At 41.0% G+C, this 15,825-nt stretch overlaps 3 protein-coding genes across 6 annotated transcripts in view; 1 reads left to right on the top strand and 2 right to left on the bottom strand.

Annotated features, from left to right (window-relative positions):
- The first annotated feature begins 894 nt into the window (after nucleotides 1-894).
- On the top strand, nucleotides 895-4,143 carry si:dkey-4e7.3 (uncharacterized protein LOC402865 homolog). 4 transcript variants are annotated; one of them, XM_056388956.1, is made up of 7 exons: nucleotides 895-1,061; nucleotides 1,769-1,860; nucleotides 2,076-2,263; nucleotides 2,833-3,012; nucleotides 3,085-3,196; nucleotides 3,425-3,561; nucleotides 3,705-4,143. In XM_056388956.1, the coding sequence occupies exons 1-7, from the start codon at nucleotides 910-912 to the stop codon at nucleotides 4,050-4,052; spliced, it is 1,209 nt and encodes a 402-aa protein (XP_056244931.1). In that variant the 5' UTR covers nucleotides 895-909; the 3' UTR covers nucleotides 4,053-4,143. The 4 variants fall into 4 exon arrangements, with proteins under 4 accessions (XP_056244931.1, XP_056244932.1, XP_056244935.1 ...); XM_056388957.1 differs by having other exon boundaries at nucleotides 919-1,056; XM_056388960.1 differs by lacking the exon at nucleotides 895-1,061 and adding an exon at nucleotides 1,068-1,332.
- Nucleotides 4,077-6,025, bottom strand: LOC130177328 (cytochrome c oxidase assembly factor 5). The gene is made up of 3 exons (XM_056388961.1): nucleotides 5,783-6,025; nucleotides 4,831-4,914; nucleotides 4,077-4,527 (listed from the first exon to the last, which is right to left on the bottom strand). The coding sequence occupies exons 1-3, from the start codon at nucleotides 5,882-5,884 to the stop codon at nucleotides 4,486-4,488; spliced, it is 228 nt and encodes a 75-aa protein (XP_056244936.1). The 5' UTR covers nucleotides 5,885-6,025; the 3' UTR covers nucleotides 4,077-4,485.
- A 272-nt stretch (nucleotides 6,026-6,297) lies between these two features.
- The window catches only part of mgat4a (alpha-1,3-mannosyl-glycoprotein 4-beta-N-acetylglucosaminyltransferase A), a 30,282-nt gene continuing 20,754 nt past the window's right edge, over nucleotides 6,298-15,825 (bottom strand). Inside the window, exons 4-16 of the mRNA XM_056388955.1 lie at nucleotides 15,543-15,676; nucleotides 15,390-15,436; nucleotides 15,135-15,248; nucleotides 13,692-13,767; nucleotides 13,063-13,177; nucleotides 11,936-12,066; nucleotides 11,746-11,853; nucleotides 11,579-11,653; nucleotides 11,326-11,444; nucleotides 9,877-9,955; nucleotides 9,507-9,567; nucleotides 8,954-9,066; nucleotides 6,298-8,838 (exon numbers count right to left, since the gene is read on the bottom strand). Of these exons, the coding sequence (XP_056244930.1) occupies nucleotides 8,812-8,838; nucleotides 8,954-9,066; nucleotides 9,507-9,567; nucleotides 9,877-9,955; nucleotides 11,326-11,444; nucleotides 11,579-11,653; nucleotides 11,746-11,853; nucleotides 11,936-12,066; nucleotides 13,063-13,177; nucleotides 13,692-13,767; nucleotides 15,135-15,248; nucleotides 15,390-15,436; nucleotides 15,543-15,676 (1,199 nt within the window). The 3' untranslated portion in view covers nucleotides 6,298-8,811. The remainder of the gene's footprint in view (nucleotides 8,839-8,953; nucleotides 9,067-9,506; nucleotides 9,568-9,876; nucleotides 9,956-11,325; nucleotides 11,445-11,578; nucleotides 11,654-11,745; nucleotides 11,854-11,935; nucleotides 12,067-13,062; nucleotides 13,178-13,691; nucleotides 13,768-15,134; nucleotides 15,249-15,389; nucleotides 15,437-15,542; nucleotides 15,677-15,825) is intronic.

Raw genomic sequence — 15,825 nt, 5'->3', positions numbered from 1 at the left:
CTGACCAAAGTTTCATTACCTAATTGGCAAAGTAAGCAACTGTCTCCGACTTTTCCAAGGGACCCAGGCTTTAATATGATTTATGGAAGTTTGGATGACTACACGTAAGTTTAGGAAATGGAAATTGAAGTGGCACCAGAAATGACTAATTATCTAAACGACCCTGCTCACCCACACAGGTGTTACCACTTACTGTGGTTGATTAGACCTCTTATCACAGACAGTGGCGGATTACATGAGGTCAGCAGACTCTGTGTAGCATACTAATCAGGAGGCTTAAGTTTACCAGTAAAACATGACTGTGAGCCAGCAAGTCCCTGAAACTGAAGCAGCTATTATTTACACCTGTGCTTTTCCTCCTGTGACACTCTAAAATATCTTCTGTGGAAAAAAAGGTCCATCAGGCAAAATAATTAAAATAGTTTTGCTCCACAAACCCTGAGTAAATTCATCTAGCCATGCGTCTGAATTTTTTATTTGGCTGGTTGGTTTAGTGAGGTGGTTTTCTTAACTGTATTCCAAAATTTTGAAATATAAAAGTGCATAGAAAATTATGAGAGCGCATTGAAAAAACAAGATTAAGATAAGTAGTCTTATTAAACGGGCTTGTTCATTTAGACAAACTGAGGAAAAGGACAGAAAAAAAGAAAATGTTCTGTTCAGGAGTTTCCTTTTAAGGGCATTTCCGGAAATGGCGTCTTGCCAGATTGTCTAGTGTTAAAGAGGTATCACTTCCTCACTCTACAACAATGGCATAGTTCTCAAAACTCACCCAGAGCAACAATTAAACAAATAACGAATAATCCTCCCTTGCTTAAAAATGACTTAAATTGCGGTCTACACGCTGAGAGCTGTCCACATGACACCCTACAGAGCGAACAGGTGCTACGCTGCTTATCTTGGTTCTCGATGCAGTTTGTAGTCAGCAAAATAATCACGGGCGGAGTGGGAGCTCTTCACTCATCATCCTCCGCCCGCGTCTGCGCTCGTGTACATGGCGGTGATTGTGCGACGAGTAGCAGCAACATCTTACACTATCAGCAGCTCTGTGGGGAGGTGAGGTGAGGCGAGCCTGCAGATTCAAAACTGAAGAGAGCTGCTACATATTCACGTTTTTCTTTTTGAGCTCTCGTGTTCGTCGTGTGTATTCCTGTTGAGCACTCTGTGGCTCTCAGGACGTGTGAAAAGCATTTCCGTGCTCTTCAATGTACAAGTGACAGAAACGTGTCACGACTCTGTGAACATGAAACCCACCCACACCACGAGAAATGGGCAGGAACAATATGTTCCCTAAAATGTGGTGATTTTCGTTTCCTTTTCGTGTGTGGGAAGGTAATGCTCGTGGTCTGCCTCTTGTGTCACGCCCTGTCTGGACTCTGTGTTATTATTTCGTGTTTTATTTTGAAATTGTTTTGCTGCTTGATCCGTACGCATGTGTGAAAATGCAGCTATAATTTAGGGTAATGATCAGGTTATGATCCATGGTTAGGTTTGTAGGTTTGCGCATGCGCCAATTTGCGTAACGCTTACTTAAAAGTGCATTTTACAGATAATACTTCTTTACTCAAATTCGGTGCTTTGACTTATGGATCTCTGATAGACACACATACTCTTTAGTAAAAGGCACTATGTAAGGTTGTGTGTCTAATCCACAAATGGTAAGCGAGGAGGAGGACACTAAATCAGATTGATTAACTTCCTATTATGTAACTCCTCTCATTCAGTCCACTCCACGATCAGTTTGTGATTCCCTTCTCCTCTGTTAAAGGTTGCTCTCAGATGACCATCGTTGGTCCAAGTCTGTCAGAGGAAAAGCATCAGCCCGCAACTACAGTTCATCCGTGTCACACTCAGTTACTGGTAAGTGTTCTGTGAAATATGTGCTTCTGTGTGGTATATAAGGTCAATGAGTTAAACTGCCAACAAAGTTCAGTGTAACTGGTTAGTTAACTATCTATAGGGAAAATATAAATATATTGTGTCTATTCATTTACTAACAGGGTTAAGCATGAACCAAAGTGTTAGATGAAATGTTAGTGTTTTGTGCTCATTGGACTAAAGTCTGTTCCCCACAGGGTCCATGATGAGTAAAAAGCTGCTGGCAGATGTAGACTGCGGGGTGGACGATGCTCAGGCCATCATGTTGGCGCTGGCCGCCCCAAACGTGGAGCTCCTGGGTATCACTTGTGTGCATGGAAACACCACAGTGGAGAATGTGTGTAAGAACACACTGCGCGTTCTGCAAGCCTGTAATAAACTCGAGGTGAGTGTGTGTGTGATGATACTGACATGATTTACTGGTAAATACTGTGTTTTAGACCAACATTAGTGTGTTCGCTCTAAGTCTAGAGTGCTGTCTGAGTAGCTGACGTAAATTGAAATTTACTGGTACCTTGTGACATTGGCTCTGTTTATAACATTGCCCAGCAATGACTTGTTGTTCCCCAAGCCGCATGAGTTGAGGCAGGAACCAAACAAATTGGACAACCAGTATGTCCTGAGCCACTAATCAACAAGGCAGACTGATCTCATCATACTAGTGGCTAAAAATTATAAATATAATACTTGGTAAAATGAGTACTTCAGATGGTCTCGAGGTTTAAGGCGCCAAACACAACTGCAGCATTCTCAGTTTAGCTGAAGACTCTTTATTTCATGTCGTTATGCATCTCTCTCCTCTCATTTTCTGTCATCGCTCGACTGTTACCTCTCTGTTTAAAGCATAACATGTCCCCAAAAAGGACTTTAGCAAAGGACTATATTATGTAGTTTATTCCAATTGTGGGGGATACTGAATTTTTTCATCTTGTGTGTGGTTCTTCCACTTGCCAGATTCCAGTGTTTAAAGGTGCTGCTAAGCCTATCCTTGGGAAAAGGATTGATGCGGGACACTTTCATGGGCAGGACGGGCTGGGAGACGCTCCTGACCCCAACGCTCCTGCTCTGGACCTGATTCAGAAGGAGGACGCTGTGTCTGCTATGATCAGGATTGTCAATGAAAACCCCGGAGAGGTGAGAGTTGTGACAGCTCCATTTGTTTATATCTGCCTCTTGCATGTCTCAAGTCTGTGTTTATTTCCACAGATATCTCTGGTTGCCACGGCACCCCTCACCAACCTGGCTCTAGCTGTGATGATTGATCCATCTCTACCAAGCAAACTGCGAGGGCTCTACATCATGGGAGGCAACACTGAATGTCAGTAAGATTCATAATCATAAACGCAATTAACTGGATGAAACAAAACAATATAAATATGTCAATATCACATTTTTAACTACTATCTAGCATTATATAGACAATCAGGTAAAAATTAATCAACAACGGGGTTTGCAATTGTAATGAAATTTCTCCAAAGTTCTCATTACTCTGTGTTCCTGCTGGAACGCCGGAGTTCAATGTGTAATCAGTGGTTTGTTTCTTCAGCTCGAGGAAACACCACAGTGTGTGGTGAATTCAATTTTGCTGCTGATGCTGAAGCTGCTTACATTGTACTGAATGACTACCAGTGTCCCATCTACTTGATTTGCTGGGAGTTTACCTGCTACAGCAAGCTGTCCTGGGTAAGCTTTCTCTTTTACACATCCCAACATATACACAATAGAGTTTTAATACCTATAACCTCACTAATAATTTCATACATCAGCAAGGACAACAGAGTGATGATGCAGCCTCTCTGTGTTGACGTTTCTTCTGGTATTGACAGGAGTTTTGTGACGCCTGGTTGGCACAAGACACAGATAAAGCTCGCTTCATGGCACGGATCTTCCGTCACAGCATCGAGGCGTCACAAAGCGAGCGCCTCCAGAAAGAGTTTGTTGCTGGCACAGGTTTTGTTTCCTGTGACTCGTACGCCATGGCAGCCGCCGTAGACGACTCATTCATCGTAGAAAGCGACCAGTATCCAGTCAGCGTAGAGCTGACGGGCACACACACCAGAGGCATGATGGTAGTAGATACTGTAGACTTACTGAAGAAGACTCACAAGGCTTTCATCGTTAAGAAGGTGGATATGGAGATGTTCAAGCAGATGATGATGGCTGCTTTGAAATGAAAGCAAGGACCGATTTTCACTTACTGTATATGTAGAACTTAATTTTATAGAAGTTGCTTTTTAATACATGAAATTAAAATTTTAATAGAAAGTCTCTGTTTTATTTACTTAACCATTTTCCATATCATAAAACACACACTCATTCATCCAAAATAATACATTACATTTTCCTTAGAAGGAATCAAGATGCTTGAAGCTCCAGTCTTTTTGTTCCCCAGCACTGCATTTTACTGACGAGTTGGTAATCCTTTCCAATGTCATGGTGCACTGTTCTTTCATGTTTAGTTGTCATTTGCTACCCACTTTCTTTGAAATTATAATTATGTCTTTCAGATTAGTTTTTTTGAGCTGCACACACACCCAACCCATGAACAGTGCCTTTTGAAGTATTTACAGTTCAGCCATACTGCAGCATCAGCATTCAGTTGGTTCCTCAATATCCTTTCCTTCCTCTGAATCTTGACCTTGTGTCCAGCTGTAAATAGAGGACAGGCTTTATAGGTCTTTGCAGCACAGCTTAAAACATTAGTCGTATATTATCTCTATGGGACAGAATTTGACAGAAGTGAAACACACTAAACAGTTATTTTGTTTTCAATAACATAACATTTGCTTCACTTTGGGAAAACACAGCTTGCAGAAATATCAGGAAAGAGGAAATGAAAACAATCCCTGTTCTCTTTACCCCTCCACTTGTTTGTCTCCATCCTAATTTCCCAGGTTTTAGTTTAGTTGCAACAATCCCTTAGCAAGTGCAGTGTAATTATCGCAGACTTACCAATGACCTCTTGCACTCAAAGAATGATGTCTGCAGGGCTTTGCAGTGGCCTTCCTTCAAACACTCACTGGGCAGCTTCCCCTCCTGACAAATTAAGAGATCAGTTTAATAGTTAATAAATCTTTCCCCAACAGGAGCCTTCATCTATGGTTTCCAGTCCTAACTGAATCTGGAACTGTACAGGACCCACTCATCTCCACATTAAACACACAACACTTTTCTTCAGATGGAAGAAGCCTGTGGTTTTAATATGACACGTGATTGGCATTTATAATTCATCACTTCATCCTTTTTCTAGAAGAAAGAGTAAGTTTATTAATGTAAAAAATATGAAACGTCAATTGAAAGTAAAATATACAGAGATGAATACAGTGTTTAGTGTTTGGTCGGTCACAAGATTTTTGTCCATAAACTGGACAAAAATGCAGATCCAATGTATCGTCTATCATATATCAAATGAGCATCTAGCGGGAAATTTAGCAATTCACTTACAATCGATCCACCAGGGGACAGCACTTTTAAAGTCTTCACCGCCCTCCATCATGTACTCTACTATCAGAGCAGTAATGTAGTGGTAGCTGTAGATAAGCTGCAGTTTTAAGACTGGGGTTTGGCAGGACGGAGAAGGAGCAGGCAAGATGCAGGGCTACCTTAAATTGTTATCTCACCACTTTGTCTAGCTCTTGTCTTTTTACCTTCAGGGCTTTCACCATCCGTGGCTGAGGCCCTGGCTCAGACTGTGGTTAGTTGTTGCAGAGGTGACCGGTCTGTCGAGGTGTGTAATAGTAAACAGCCTTCGACACAACAGCAGCAAATGTTCAATATTCAACTTGCGGTTTGACTGAGGTAACTTAGCTCTAAGCTCATGCGGGAAAACCATTGAAACTGCAGAACAGCAGCCCAACGTCACTCCTGTATTTCAGTAGGACCAGAGGACATTTACTGTACTTACCTTTACAACGCATTCGTGCTGAAGGAGACATGCCTTAAAGTCCTCTCTGATACCGGCGCAGGCTCTGTTATCCGGCTCTTTATCCTCGTAATATTTCGGCATTGTGCAAACTCCACTCTAACACCACTGATGCCTTAATTATATACTCACAAGTGCAAAGAACCGGCCAGTTACCCACAATGACATAAGTCTTGTTGTGTAGACTCAGCCGCCATGTTTCGGGAAATTGCATGATGGGCAAACGGAAATACACGGCGTATAGAAGTGCATGCTGGGAGGGCTTGTAGTTTTTCATGTATTCTCTGTTAGGTCATCTGAAAATATAAAGAAAATCACCAACCATTCGTGGAAAAAGTAATTACACTATGTCAGGTGAATTTTGTGGTCATGTTTACAGATGAATTCAGGACAAAGACAGAATGGATTTTGCGGGTTACTTCAAACCTGGTGATGCAATGGCATGAGTAATGCAAGAACTAAATCACAACACAAAAAAGAATGGCCATGACTTCTAACAACTTTTATCATTTATTTCAAAGATGTCCATGAAAAATGATGTCATAATCATCAGACGTAGGCATTCACATGTATATGATGAAGGCACATGAACTGATGGGTGTTAAGGGTTGTCAAGCATGGGAAGAGCTCCTTTTTTTTTTGTCTCCTGTCCACTCTCCACAAATACAGTAGGGGGTCACATGACCGTTCATGCTGTTTTCATGCATTCAGTTTCAGTTTGTATGTGGTTGCCAGGTAAGGGGCAGAAGCCGGTCCTGTTAACAGTACTGAAAGTGTCTTTACTCTTTCAAAATAACATGTCCCACCCTTTAAATGGCTTGCTTCCATCTTCTACCTATTACCAGAATCTGATCAAGAGGCAGAGGTTGAATTGCTTCTGTTTTTAAAAGTACAGCTCTGGTGTAGATGGTTTGATCAGGGGGTGGAAGAGCCTACTCAGATTGAAAAAAAAAAAACCCAAAAAACCAACAAACATTGTTTATAAATTACAAATAATAATCATGCATTTGAACAAGCACGATTAGTAAAAGTTGTTACACTTCCATATCAATTCCATCAAAAGGCACTTCACTACCCCCTTGAATAAACCGCTGACATGTAAGATGAGTGAACTTTCACTTAAAAATAGCTTCCACTCAGAACATTAGCCACACAAAAACAAAACATTTCAAACAAATTTCAATAAACAATTAATTGAGGCAAAAGATAGAGTTAGTGAGAGAGAAAGAAATACTTGATGCCGTTTTTATAGATTTACAATCAGTGAAAGTACTGCACAACCTCAGCCAATTCATACCACAAAAGGCGCACTCTGCAATGATCAGTAGTCATAGTATTCTGTCCAATTAAAAACTAAGATACACAATTGGACAAAATAAACTGTAAAGTGGATTTGGAGGAGTCAGTGAAATGAGCATCTACTGTGCAAAGATGGAAAATTTAAGTACAGTGGTGAGGGGTGTGATGATAACATAAAAGTGAAAAAGCAGTGCAAATCATGCAGATGGTAATCTAGTACAAAAAACCCTCCAGTACCATTTTCACTCAGCATAACACAGAGAGTGCTTTTGACATCCCAATCGCCAACTGGACTGTATGTGTTATTTTTAAAATATCAGTATCTCCAGCAGTCCAAGTGTAGGCAAAAGTAAGGGAACAGATTGGAATAATGCTGCTGAGACAATTTCAAGGGACCTGGATATAAGGCACATTTTTCTAATTTTGACCCACAACTACTTCAAAAGAATCTATTCACAACGCTCCTACCAGTTAGTTTTTAAACAGTGAAAATGAGTCACTTTACTCTTAACATTTCACTTCAAGTGAAAAGAAACTGAACTGAGCTACTTGCTACTTGCAGACAAAGCAATTTCACAAGAAGCCGTTATGAAAATAAAATGTACAATAGCAATTTTGAGAAAAAACCCCCCAAAAAACACAACAGTACACAAATAAAACAGGTTCTGAACTACCATAAACATCTCTTAATAGAATAAAAATATATTTTACCTCTTGTACAAATTAAAGATTTATTTCAAATAAATTAAGTCACCTTCATAGATCGTCAAAGCTGTAATAATATATCAATATAACAATATATTCCTTCGGGAAAATGACGCCAAGGCAATGTCTGATTGGTATACTATAAATGGACACTGAGGTCATACACAGCCTGTCAGACAGGAAGTGAGATAGATATGGTGTGATGGTACTTATTTTCTTGATGGACTGAAGTAATTACCACAGAATCTGGCCTATGGTCAAAGTTGTCACCGACTGGCTGCAGGCAGGATTAAGGAACAGTTTGGAAAAGCTCATCCTGAGTTTGTGTCTCAGGACAAGTGGAGTATTTGAGTGTGACTTAGAATACTCTAGGAGTGAGGAAAACATTTTTGTTTGGGCTGGTGTTGATCTAGAGCTCCGTCATCTCTGCCGAGAACAGAGAGCAACTGGCCATTAGTGATGACAACATTCTTGATCATCATGGGCTTTGCTGAGGCGCTAGTGACAGTGCAATGCCCCAGCTTGCCCAAAGGTGGCAGCATTAAGTAACAGGAGGATTTGGCAGCATCTACACCAGTGGCCAGGTGACTGGTTCTCCCCAGATGTGGTGATTTCTCCTCATTCGTCCAGACGTTTTCTGATTGTGTTCAAAGCTGCTGAGCAACAGTCACTTTCAGAGCCAGAGCTGGGGACAGATGTCTTCACACACTCCACTGTTGTTCTTTAGACAGTAGTATTCACATTCTCACATATGAATTAAGAGCACAAGAGTGAGGGAGAGATGCAGAAAGAAAGGGAGAAATCGATCGATGAGAAGCAAAATAACAAGGTACATTAGGACGAGTGGGGGACAGAGAGGTGGCTTTCCTCAGACAAGCTCAGACAAGCAACTCTAGTGGGCTCTAATGATTTCACTGCTGGTTGCTAGGTGCCAGAGGCCCTGCGTAAGCAGTCTAGGAGATTTTGGTCCCCCAGGGGCCATGATTCATATGCCCCCTTCAGAAGAGTCAGCCAGCTATCCTCTTTATATGTATCTGCAGGAGGAGAGCAGAGCGCCACACGTGTTAGTGGATTAAAACAAGAAGGCAGTATGCATCTGGAGCAAGTGGTATTCTCTTATGTATTTGGACAAGAGTGTGATTGGCTTACTTCACTGAGGATGGCCCACACAGCGGAGTCTTTGAGAACCGAAAGCCGAAGTGCCACGATTGGATTGAAGGAAGGATCTACAGCCCCTTCTGCCACACCCTTCTGAAACTGACCTGTCACACACACACACACACACACACACACGAAGTACTAAAATCATATATAGAGAAACTACATGGCCAATACTTCACCAGTGAACTAGGTGCTCAAGTGAGAAAAAAATAAATATGATAACTGATTTACTGGAATTTATTTAACCAATATATTTCACTATAAAAAAAAAAAAAATAATAAAAAAAAAAAATATATATATATATATATATATATAAAATAATATATATATAAAATATGTCAGAAAAAACAAAAGAATATGAAAGAAGATAACAGAAGATAAAAACTGGAAGGAGGACAAGGCTGTGACTGACAACACTTCACACAATTTTTGTCCACTGACTAACTCTCGGCACCATGAGAGTGTAATCTGATCACGATGTCTCAGAGTGTTTGTATGCACAAACACACACAGCGTTAGGAGACTGTCAAATCCACTTACCGATTCTGTAAAAGCGGTCCTCTGTTCGTTTGTACTTCTCTTTGGTCTGCAGTCCAGGTTCCTAACACATTAACATAGTGAAAAATGGACAGTAGAATAAAATGTAAGACACAAATTAAAACCTTTAATGATTTTTCATTTGAGCAGCACTTGAACTGATTCTAGCTTCTGTGCCTACACTGGAGGTGTGGATCACAATGTCAGAATTTATCGCCTCTAGCAGAGCAAACGATTCTGTCACGCTCACATTCCTGTCAATAATCAATGCGCTACGTCCCTGAGAGCAACCACTCAATGTAATCTAATCAGAACCACTTGTACATCACACCACAGAAGGGTGACATGCGCGTGTGCATGTGTGTTTCCCTACCGAAACTGGCAGTATTTCCACTGTGGTGTTCTCGATTTTGTCCCCTGGGTGCTCCTGGTTACCACTGCGAAACAGGAACCTGCCAAACAAATCAAGCATTCATTTTAATATTCACACTAATGGGTAAAGAATTCTTGCACCCAAATGGTGGCTGCTGCCACACAGAAACACGCAGCCCATCGATTCACTTGTGGACATCAGGTAAGTTATGTCCATGAAATGAAAATATTGGGTATGTAAAAGTATATACACACGCTGCGTCTTCAGAACTTAACTGAAAGTAGGATATAGTTGATCAAAATTTCAAAGCTTGTGCTTCTTAGATCTCATATTCAGGTCATAGCTACAGGTTTTAAACATTAAAAATTCTAGTATTTCTGCCTTTCTAGCCAGAAAAAGCTGAGAAATCTCAGTAGATTTCAGAGCAGCTACAACAGGATGCTTTGAATTCAGAAAGCATGAGCACAGAGTGAAATATGAGCTTCACTTGTAGCTATGGATGTGGGGTTGACAGTTGGGAAGATTCAAAGAGGAAATAAATGGTTATTCTTCCCTTACATTATCTGTTTTCATTGCAGTTTGTGGGTGCACTGTATTTACGTGTATTAAATGTTTAAAAGTCAGAGAGTAGGAGACAGAGCGAGAATGCATGCCAGACACGGAGGCAGTGACAGCTCATAAAAAAAAAAAAAAAAAAAAAAATGCTGTATCTCTCGACCAACTGCTGATGATGAGATGTTGTCTAATCAGCATAGCAATACAGTCTGAGCCAGTGTAAATGGTGTCACTCAAAAGCAGACACAAAACACTTCAGAATCAGACAGTGGAACACTAGATGGCCTCTTTCCCATTTGCTGCCACTTACTTGCTGAGAGACTGACAGTCTCTCACACTTGTCTTGCTGCACTAACATAATCTTTACAATAGAAGTGGATACAATCACCACGCGTCGACACATGACCAAATATTAACATCCTGTTCAGGTCTTCTGCGAGCCATCAGTCTCGCTATCACGTCCCTTTATATTCACAGTCTCGCTCCCTTTCTACCGCGGCTCCACAGAGAGTAGGACGCTGGCCTGAGAATGCTTATTTTAGAGCACTCTCATTAGCTCGACCGGATCCCCCGAGACATACAGTGCGCACACACACACACACACACACACACACACACACACACACACACACACACACACACACACACACACACACACACACACACACACACACACACACATTCACTCAAGTTAAACCTCAATCAGTGAAGGGCAGCACAATTTTGCCTTTGCCTGTATGTGAAAATGTTACCATCATAATAATGATAATTACTATAATAATAAATATATGTTGGGCTGTGTTTTGCACGCTCACCACAGTATTTCAATGCAAACGATATCAAGCTGTCCATACAAAAATATCAGAAATAGACAAAGCCCTCCTTCACATTTACCTCTCTATGCTAACAGGTCTGTCAAATTTGAAGAGGACGTAGTCTGCTGCAGTAGGAGTAATGGCCCAGAAGAAGTCCTCTCCTAGGTACGTCTTCTCCAGCGTGTGACCCTGATAAACCTGTGTGACAAAATACAATGTTTTGTTCTATATTGATCACAGATTTTGCTCATGTATTCTTTTTATTATTTAGGGCATAATGCATCCAATTTATTCTTGTATTCCTTTGAACCTAGACAGTAGGTGAGTGATACCTTCATTGAAGTGGAAACCTCTGCTGGGGGGTTGACATGCATCTTGTGAAGCAGTGGCTTCAGGAAATCTTTGTCCTACAGACACAGACAGAGAGGCGAGGCTAGTGTTTCTACAAAAGGAACCAGCATCAGCTGCTGCTGCAAATAAACAACAGTGTGAGACTCACTGTGAGTTTTTGGATCTTTCCAGCAAGAGAAGAATGGAGTCCCACATGTTGAAATAGGGAGGGTCTGAACCGTACACGTAGGCTGGATTTCTGACGCTCGCAATGTTTCTGGAAAAGCAGAAATGTAGGAATGAGACACCAGTTTCCCACACACTGATGCTCATATCCATACAGTAACCACAGGGCATACCGCATCTTTTTCAGGATTGCAGACTTTGACCCACAGAATATGGTCCAACAGCCAATCAATGGGCTTCTCCTTGTAGAACATGAAGATGAACTCAACAATGAGGTTTAGGTCTGGAGCCTGGAACATTTTTCCTGAAAGAAAGAGTATAAGGAGGGTTTATAGATGTTCATTGATCCTACACAGAAGCACTCAGCATCATTAACAGCCAATTATTTGCAACAACCATGAACAGGGCTTTGGGGACTTGTTGCTACACTGTAAATAAAAACAAGATGAGAATCAACTGGAACTAATATGACAAATTATTGTCTTCTTGTGGAAACCTTGTCTCTGTAGAAATCATAAACGCCCTGCAAAAGATATCTACTTAATACTACCACAGCTAATTAAAAAAACTGCCATTGGAACAAAATGATCTCAGTTGTTTGTTTTAAGAGTTGTTGGAGGCCCTTGAACATAAAATGTCCATGCAAATATAAAATCTTACAGAAACAAAGTAGGGTGAATCATAGTGTAGTTAAACTCGGCTTTCAATGATAAAACTACATTCTACTTCTTTAAATTTAAATGATCTGTACACAATTACAATTATACCATTATTTAGTAAGACACAGATAAATCATTTAAAACAAAATTGCACATCCGTAAAATAATCATGGGTTTAGTTAATCACTGAAAAATGGGCTCTAAAAATAATAATCATTAATTGAGCCATTACTGTGAATGCTTAATCAGAACAAAAAGAACAAGAAACAAAAGTTTCACTTGGGACTAAAAATATACACATTCCTCATTTATACACTGCAGTGACACGCTTTGGATTTGCCTTTCCCGCACAATTAATTACTTTACAATGACCTAATTCCCAAAGTTATCAATATAATTTCCATGTTGTCTTTACTGGCTGCTCTGCTGTGCATCGGCCAATGCTGTATTTGACGCTACAACTCTTACAATATGTGAATGCCTAGTCTAATGGATTGGAAAATACTGATTTAAGAGAGAAAGAGGTGTCATTCAAGAATGCCATTGTTTGCCTTTGACATCAGCTGATTACACAGATCTGGCTTCATTTGACAGACGCCTGGTGGATGCTGAGTATTGATCGGGTGTTTAATAGATCATACCAATGAAGCCCAGTTGAGAGAACTCCAGGATCATCCAGTCCTCTGACGAGAGCTGCAGAGCAAAGTTCTTCATAGTGGCAAAGTAGTTGGGCTTGGCCACGATGTCATCCTCCAGCTGAAGGAGCAGGTGTACAGAAAGAACAAAATGTAAGACAGAAGGAGCCACTTGAACCGTTGGGGTTTATCGTTAGTGGAAAGGGGAGAGAAGCGGGAGGGAGACTCCTCTATGCTCAAACAGGGACATCACTCTGAACTAAACTAAAGAACACTGCTGAGTCGCTACACTAAACTAGAGTAGCAGTAGATGTCAGAGAGGCAATACCTCTTCCCTCCAGTTGAGAGCACAGAATGGAAATGACACACCCCATGCATAAGATAGAAAGATGGGAGATGAACAACACAGTTAAACAAACTTGTGAATGGCTGGTGTTAGAATTTCAAATCTGCTGAGATTAAACGTTAATATAAACATTTCTAAATTGGATTCCTTGTTTAGCCAAGAGGACATGTAAGAGCTGGAAAAGTCTAAGCGGATTAAGCTAAGAATAAGTGAATAATAATAAGTGGCTCCAGTCAGAAAAAATAAATAAACACTAACTCTGATGAATGATACATGATGAAGTACATACCTGGACGTAATAAACCCCTTTGCTCACAGCGTACATCATGAGGAAGGAATAGTCCAAATTCTGCTTGGTTCGCCATCTAAACAAAGCAGAAATCATCAACACACAATAAAATTCTACACATATGAAAACTGATCCATTGTAAGGTTTCCTCCGAAATATTATAACACTGGAAAGAATGTCAAACTCACTGCTTCACATTCAAAAAGCAAAACTGTACAAATCAGGCACTCCCAGGTATACTGAATGTTACAACAGCAGACTCCATTTGAATAATTTATAAACCAGCGCTGTCAAACTAATTGTTTGATCTGAATGATCTGCCCTCGTTGCAGTCTGACTCACTGCTGTTTGCCAAGAGCTGCAGGTGTTTGTGATGCCTCCAGAAGACAGGTGTGGGAGATGGTACACAGATTTTCCTATGTGCACATGCTCCAACACACACGCACATGCATGCACGCACACACACACACACACACACACACACACACACACACACACACACACACACACACACACACACACACACACACACACACACACACACACACACACACTTTTAACACTCCAGTCAGGTGAACAGACGACACTAATATGAGGGCTTGGATGTGCATGCACTTAAACTCAGCCAGTTGCTGCAGCTTCAGAAGTGAGGGAATGTAATAAGCCTAAAGCCTCTAGCCCACTGACTTGCATCCATGCGCACACACGCTTAAGAGTCTAAAAAACACTTGCAGTCCAGAAATATTTGGATGGTTACACATCTTTTCTTCTTCAGGCTCTGAGCTTTGGCACATTCAATTTGAAATAAAATAATGGATACGACATTAAAGTGGCAAGTCTCAGCATTTATTTGAGGTTTGCACCAATATAGAAAGAACTCTGTGAGCAATATAGCCCTTTTAACACCTAATGCCCAAAGTTTAGAGGTTCAACAGTAATTAGACAGATACACATTCAGTCAAAAAAAAAAAGAGCAGAAAATGTGTAACTATCCAAATACTTACAGCCTGGCCTGTATACCATGGACCCATGTTGTTAACCAAGTACAAACTGCAAGTAGTCAGCACAAACTGCACTATAAACAGGTTTTTTAATGAAGCCAATTGTTAGCTGACTATAAGGAGAAGATAAGTACAGAAGATAAGATAGAGATAGAGGGTGCTGCTGATGATGACCTTGATCTGACTTTGAGAAATGCCTGTGGAATACTAAGTACCTGGGCAGCCTCCCTTAAAAGCTCTCACTTGCTCGTTCCCTCCCGCTTTCCCCCTGACTCATCTCTCTACTTTTTCTGCAATCCTCATCACAGCTCTCCTGTATTTCATTTCTCCCAAGGCTGGTTCCTCTAGATTTCCATAATGATTTCAATCACATTCTGGCTAATTAAGTGTCAGCACTGAACACACAGGTAACACAGACGTCATGCCTGAGTGAACTGCTTACCTGACTCTCTCTCTGGAGTCTCCAAAAGTCTCCTTGAGGTTGTTGAGGTCAGGGTAATAGGCGGCTGGTGGGGAGATCACCTCCAGCAAACCTGAACTCAGCTCTGTAGAAAACCTGCAGAAAGAGGGCCACTTATGATGCCAACAATGTAACACAGACATGCACACTTTTCTCTGGTTCACGGTGTCTTTTCACTCCGTCACAATATTTCCACCTTTTTTGTGCTCATATCAGAAAGCAGAGAAGTGTACTCACTCTTTCTCCAAGCCAGCAGCTACGCTGTGAACATAGTCCAGGTCTGTCTGCAGAGATTAAACCAGGAAGACACAGACCTTTTAATATCATTTTTGAATTCACTGCGTAGGAGTGTCACACCGTGACTCATATTGAATGACTATGAGATCTCACCTCCCCAACGAAGACAATAATCACACAGTCAAGTTTCTCCTCTGGTGACAGCTTGTCTATCAGTGAGCGCAGTGTCTCTGACAGATAGGACTTCACCTTCCGCTTCACTGTGGGAATCCCCATCACCATTGTAACTGGGAAGTAGAGAGAGTGTGAGGTAATAACAGAAAAAAGGGGGGTGTTTAATCAAGTGGATCCAAAACCAGGTAACCTTTGCTGTAAATGCTGAGTTCCATATACCTCAGAAGTCGGAGGTGTGAACAAAGTCACTTCCGAGTTGACC

Source organism: Seriola aureovittata, chromosome 11 (genome assembly GCF_021018895.1).
Source record: "Seriola aureovittata isolate HTS-2021-v1 ecotype China chromosome 11, ASM2101889v1, whole genome shotgun sequence".
Taxonomy (NCBI): Eukaryota; Metazoa; Chordata; class Actinopteri; order Carangiformes; family Carangidae; genus Seriola; species Seriola aureovittata.
The sequence above is the reverse complement of the archived record's forward strand: the minus strand, read 5'-3'. Positions and strand labels throughout refer to the sequence as shown.

Excerpts from the sequence above, each read along its gene's own strand:
- si:dkey-4e7.3 (XM_056388956.1), top strand. The coding sequence starts at position 910 with ATGCAGTTTGTAGTCAGCAAAATAATCACGGGCGGAGTGGGAGCTCTT. Across the intron at positions 1,062-1,768 it reads CAGCTCTGTGGGGAGGTGAG|GTTGCTCTCAGATGACCATC; the intron begins GTGAGGCGAGCC and ends CCTCTGTTAAAG. Across the intron at positions 3,013-3,084 it reads TCAATGAAAACCCCGGAGAG|ATATCTCTGGTTGCCACGGC; the intron begins GTGAGAGTTGTG and ends TTATTTCCACAG.
- LOC130177328 (XM_056388961.1), bottom strand. The coding sequence starts at position 5,884 with ATGCCGAAATATTACGAGGATAAAGAGCCGGATAACAGAGCCTGCGCC. Across the intron at positions 4,915-5,782 it reads AGCACGAATGCGTTGTAAAG|GAGGGGAAGCTGCCCAGTGA; the intron begins GTAAGTACAGTA and ends TTAATTTGTCAG. Across the intron at positions 4,528-4,830 it reads TTGAGTGCAAGAGGTCATTG|CTGGACACAAGGTCAAGATT; the intron begins GTAAGTCTGCGA and ends CTCTATTTACAG.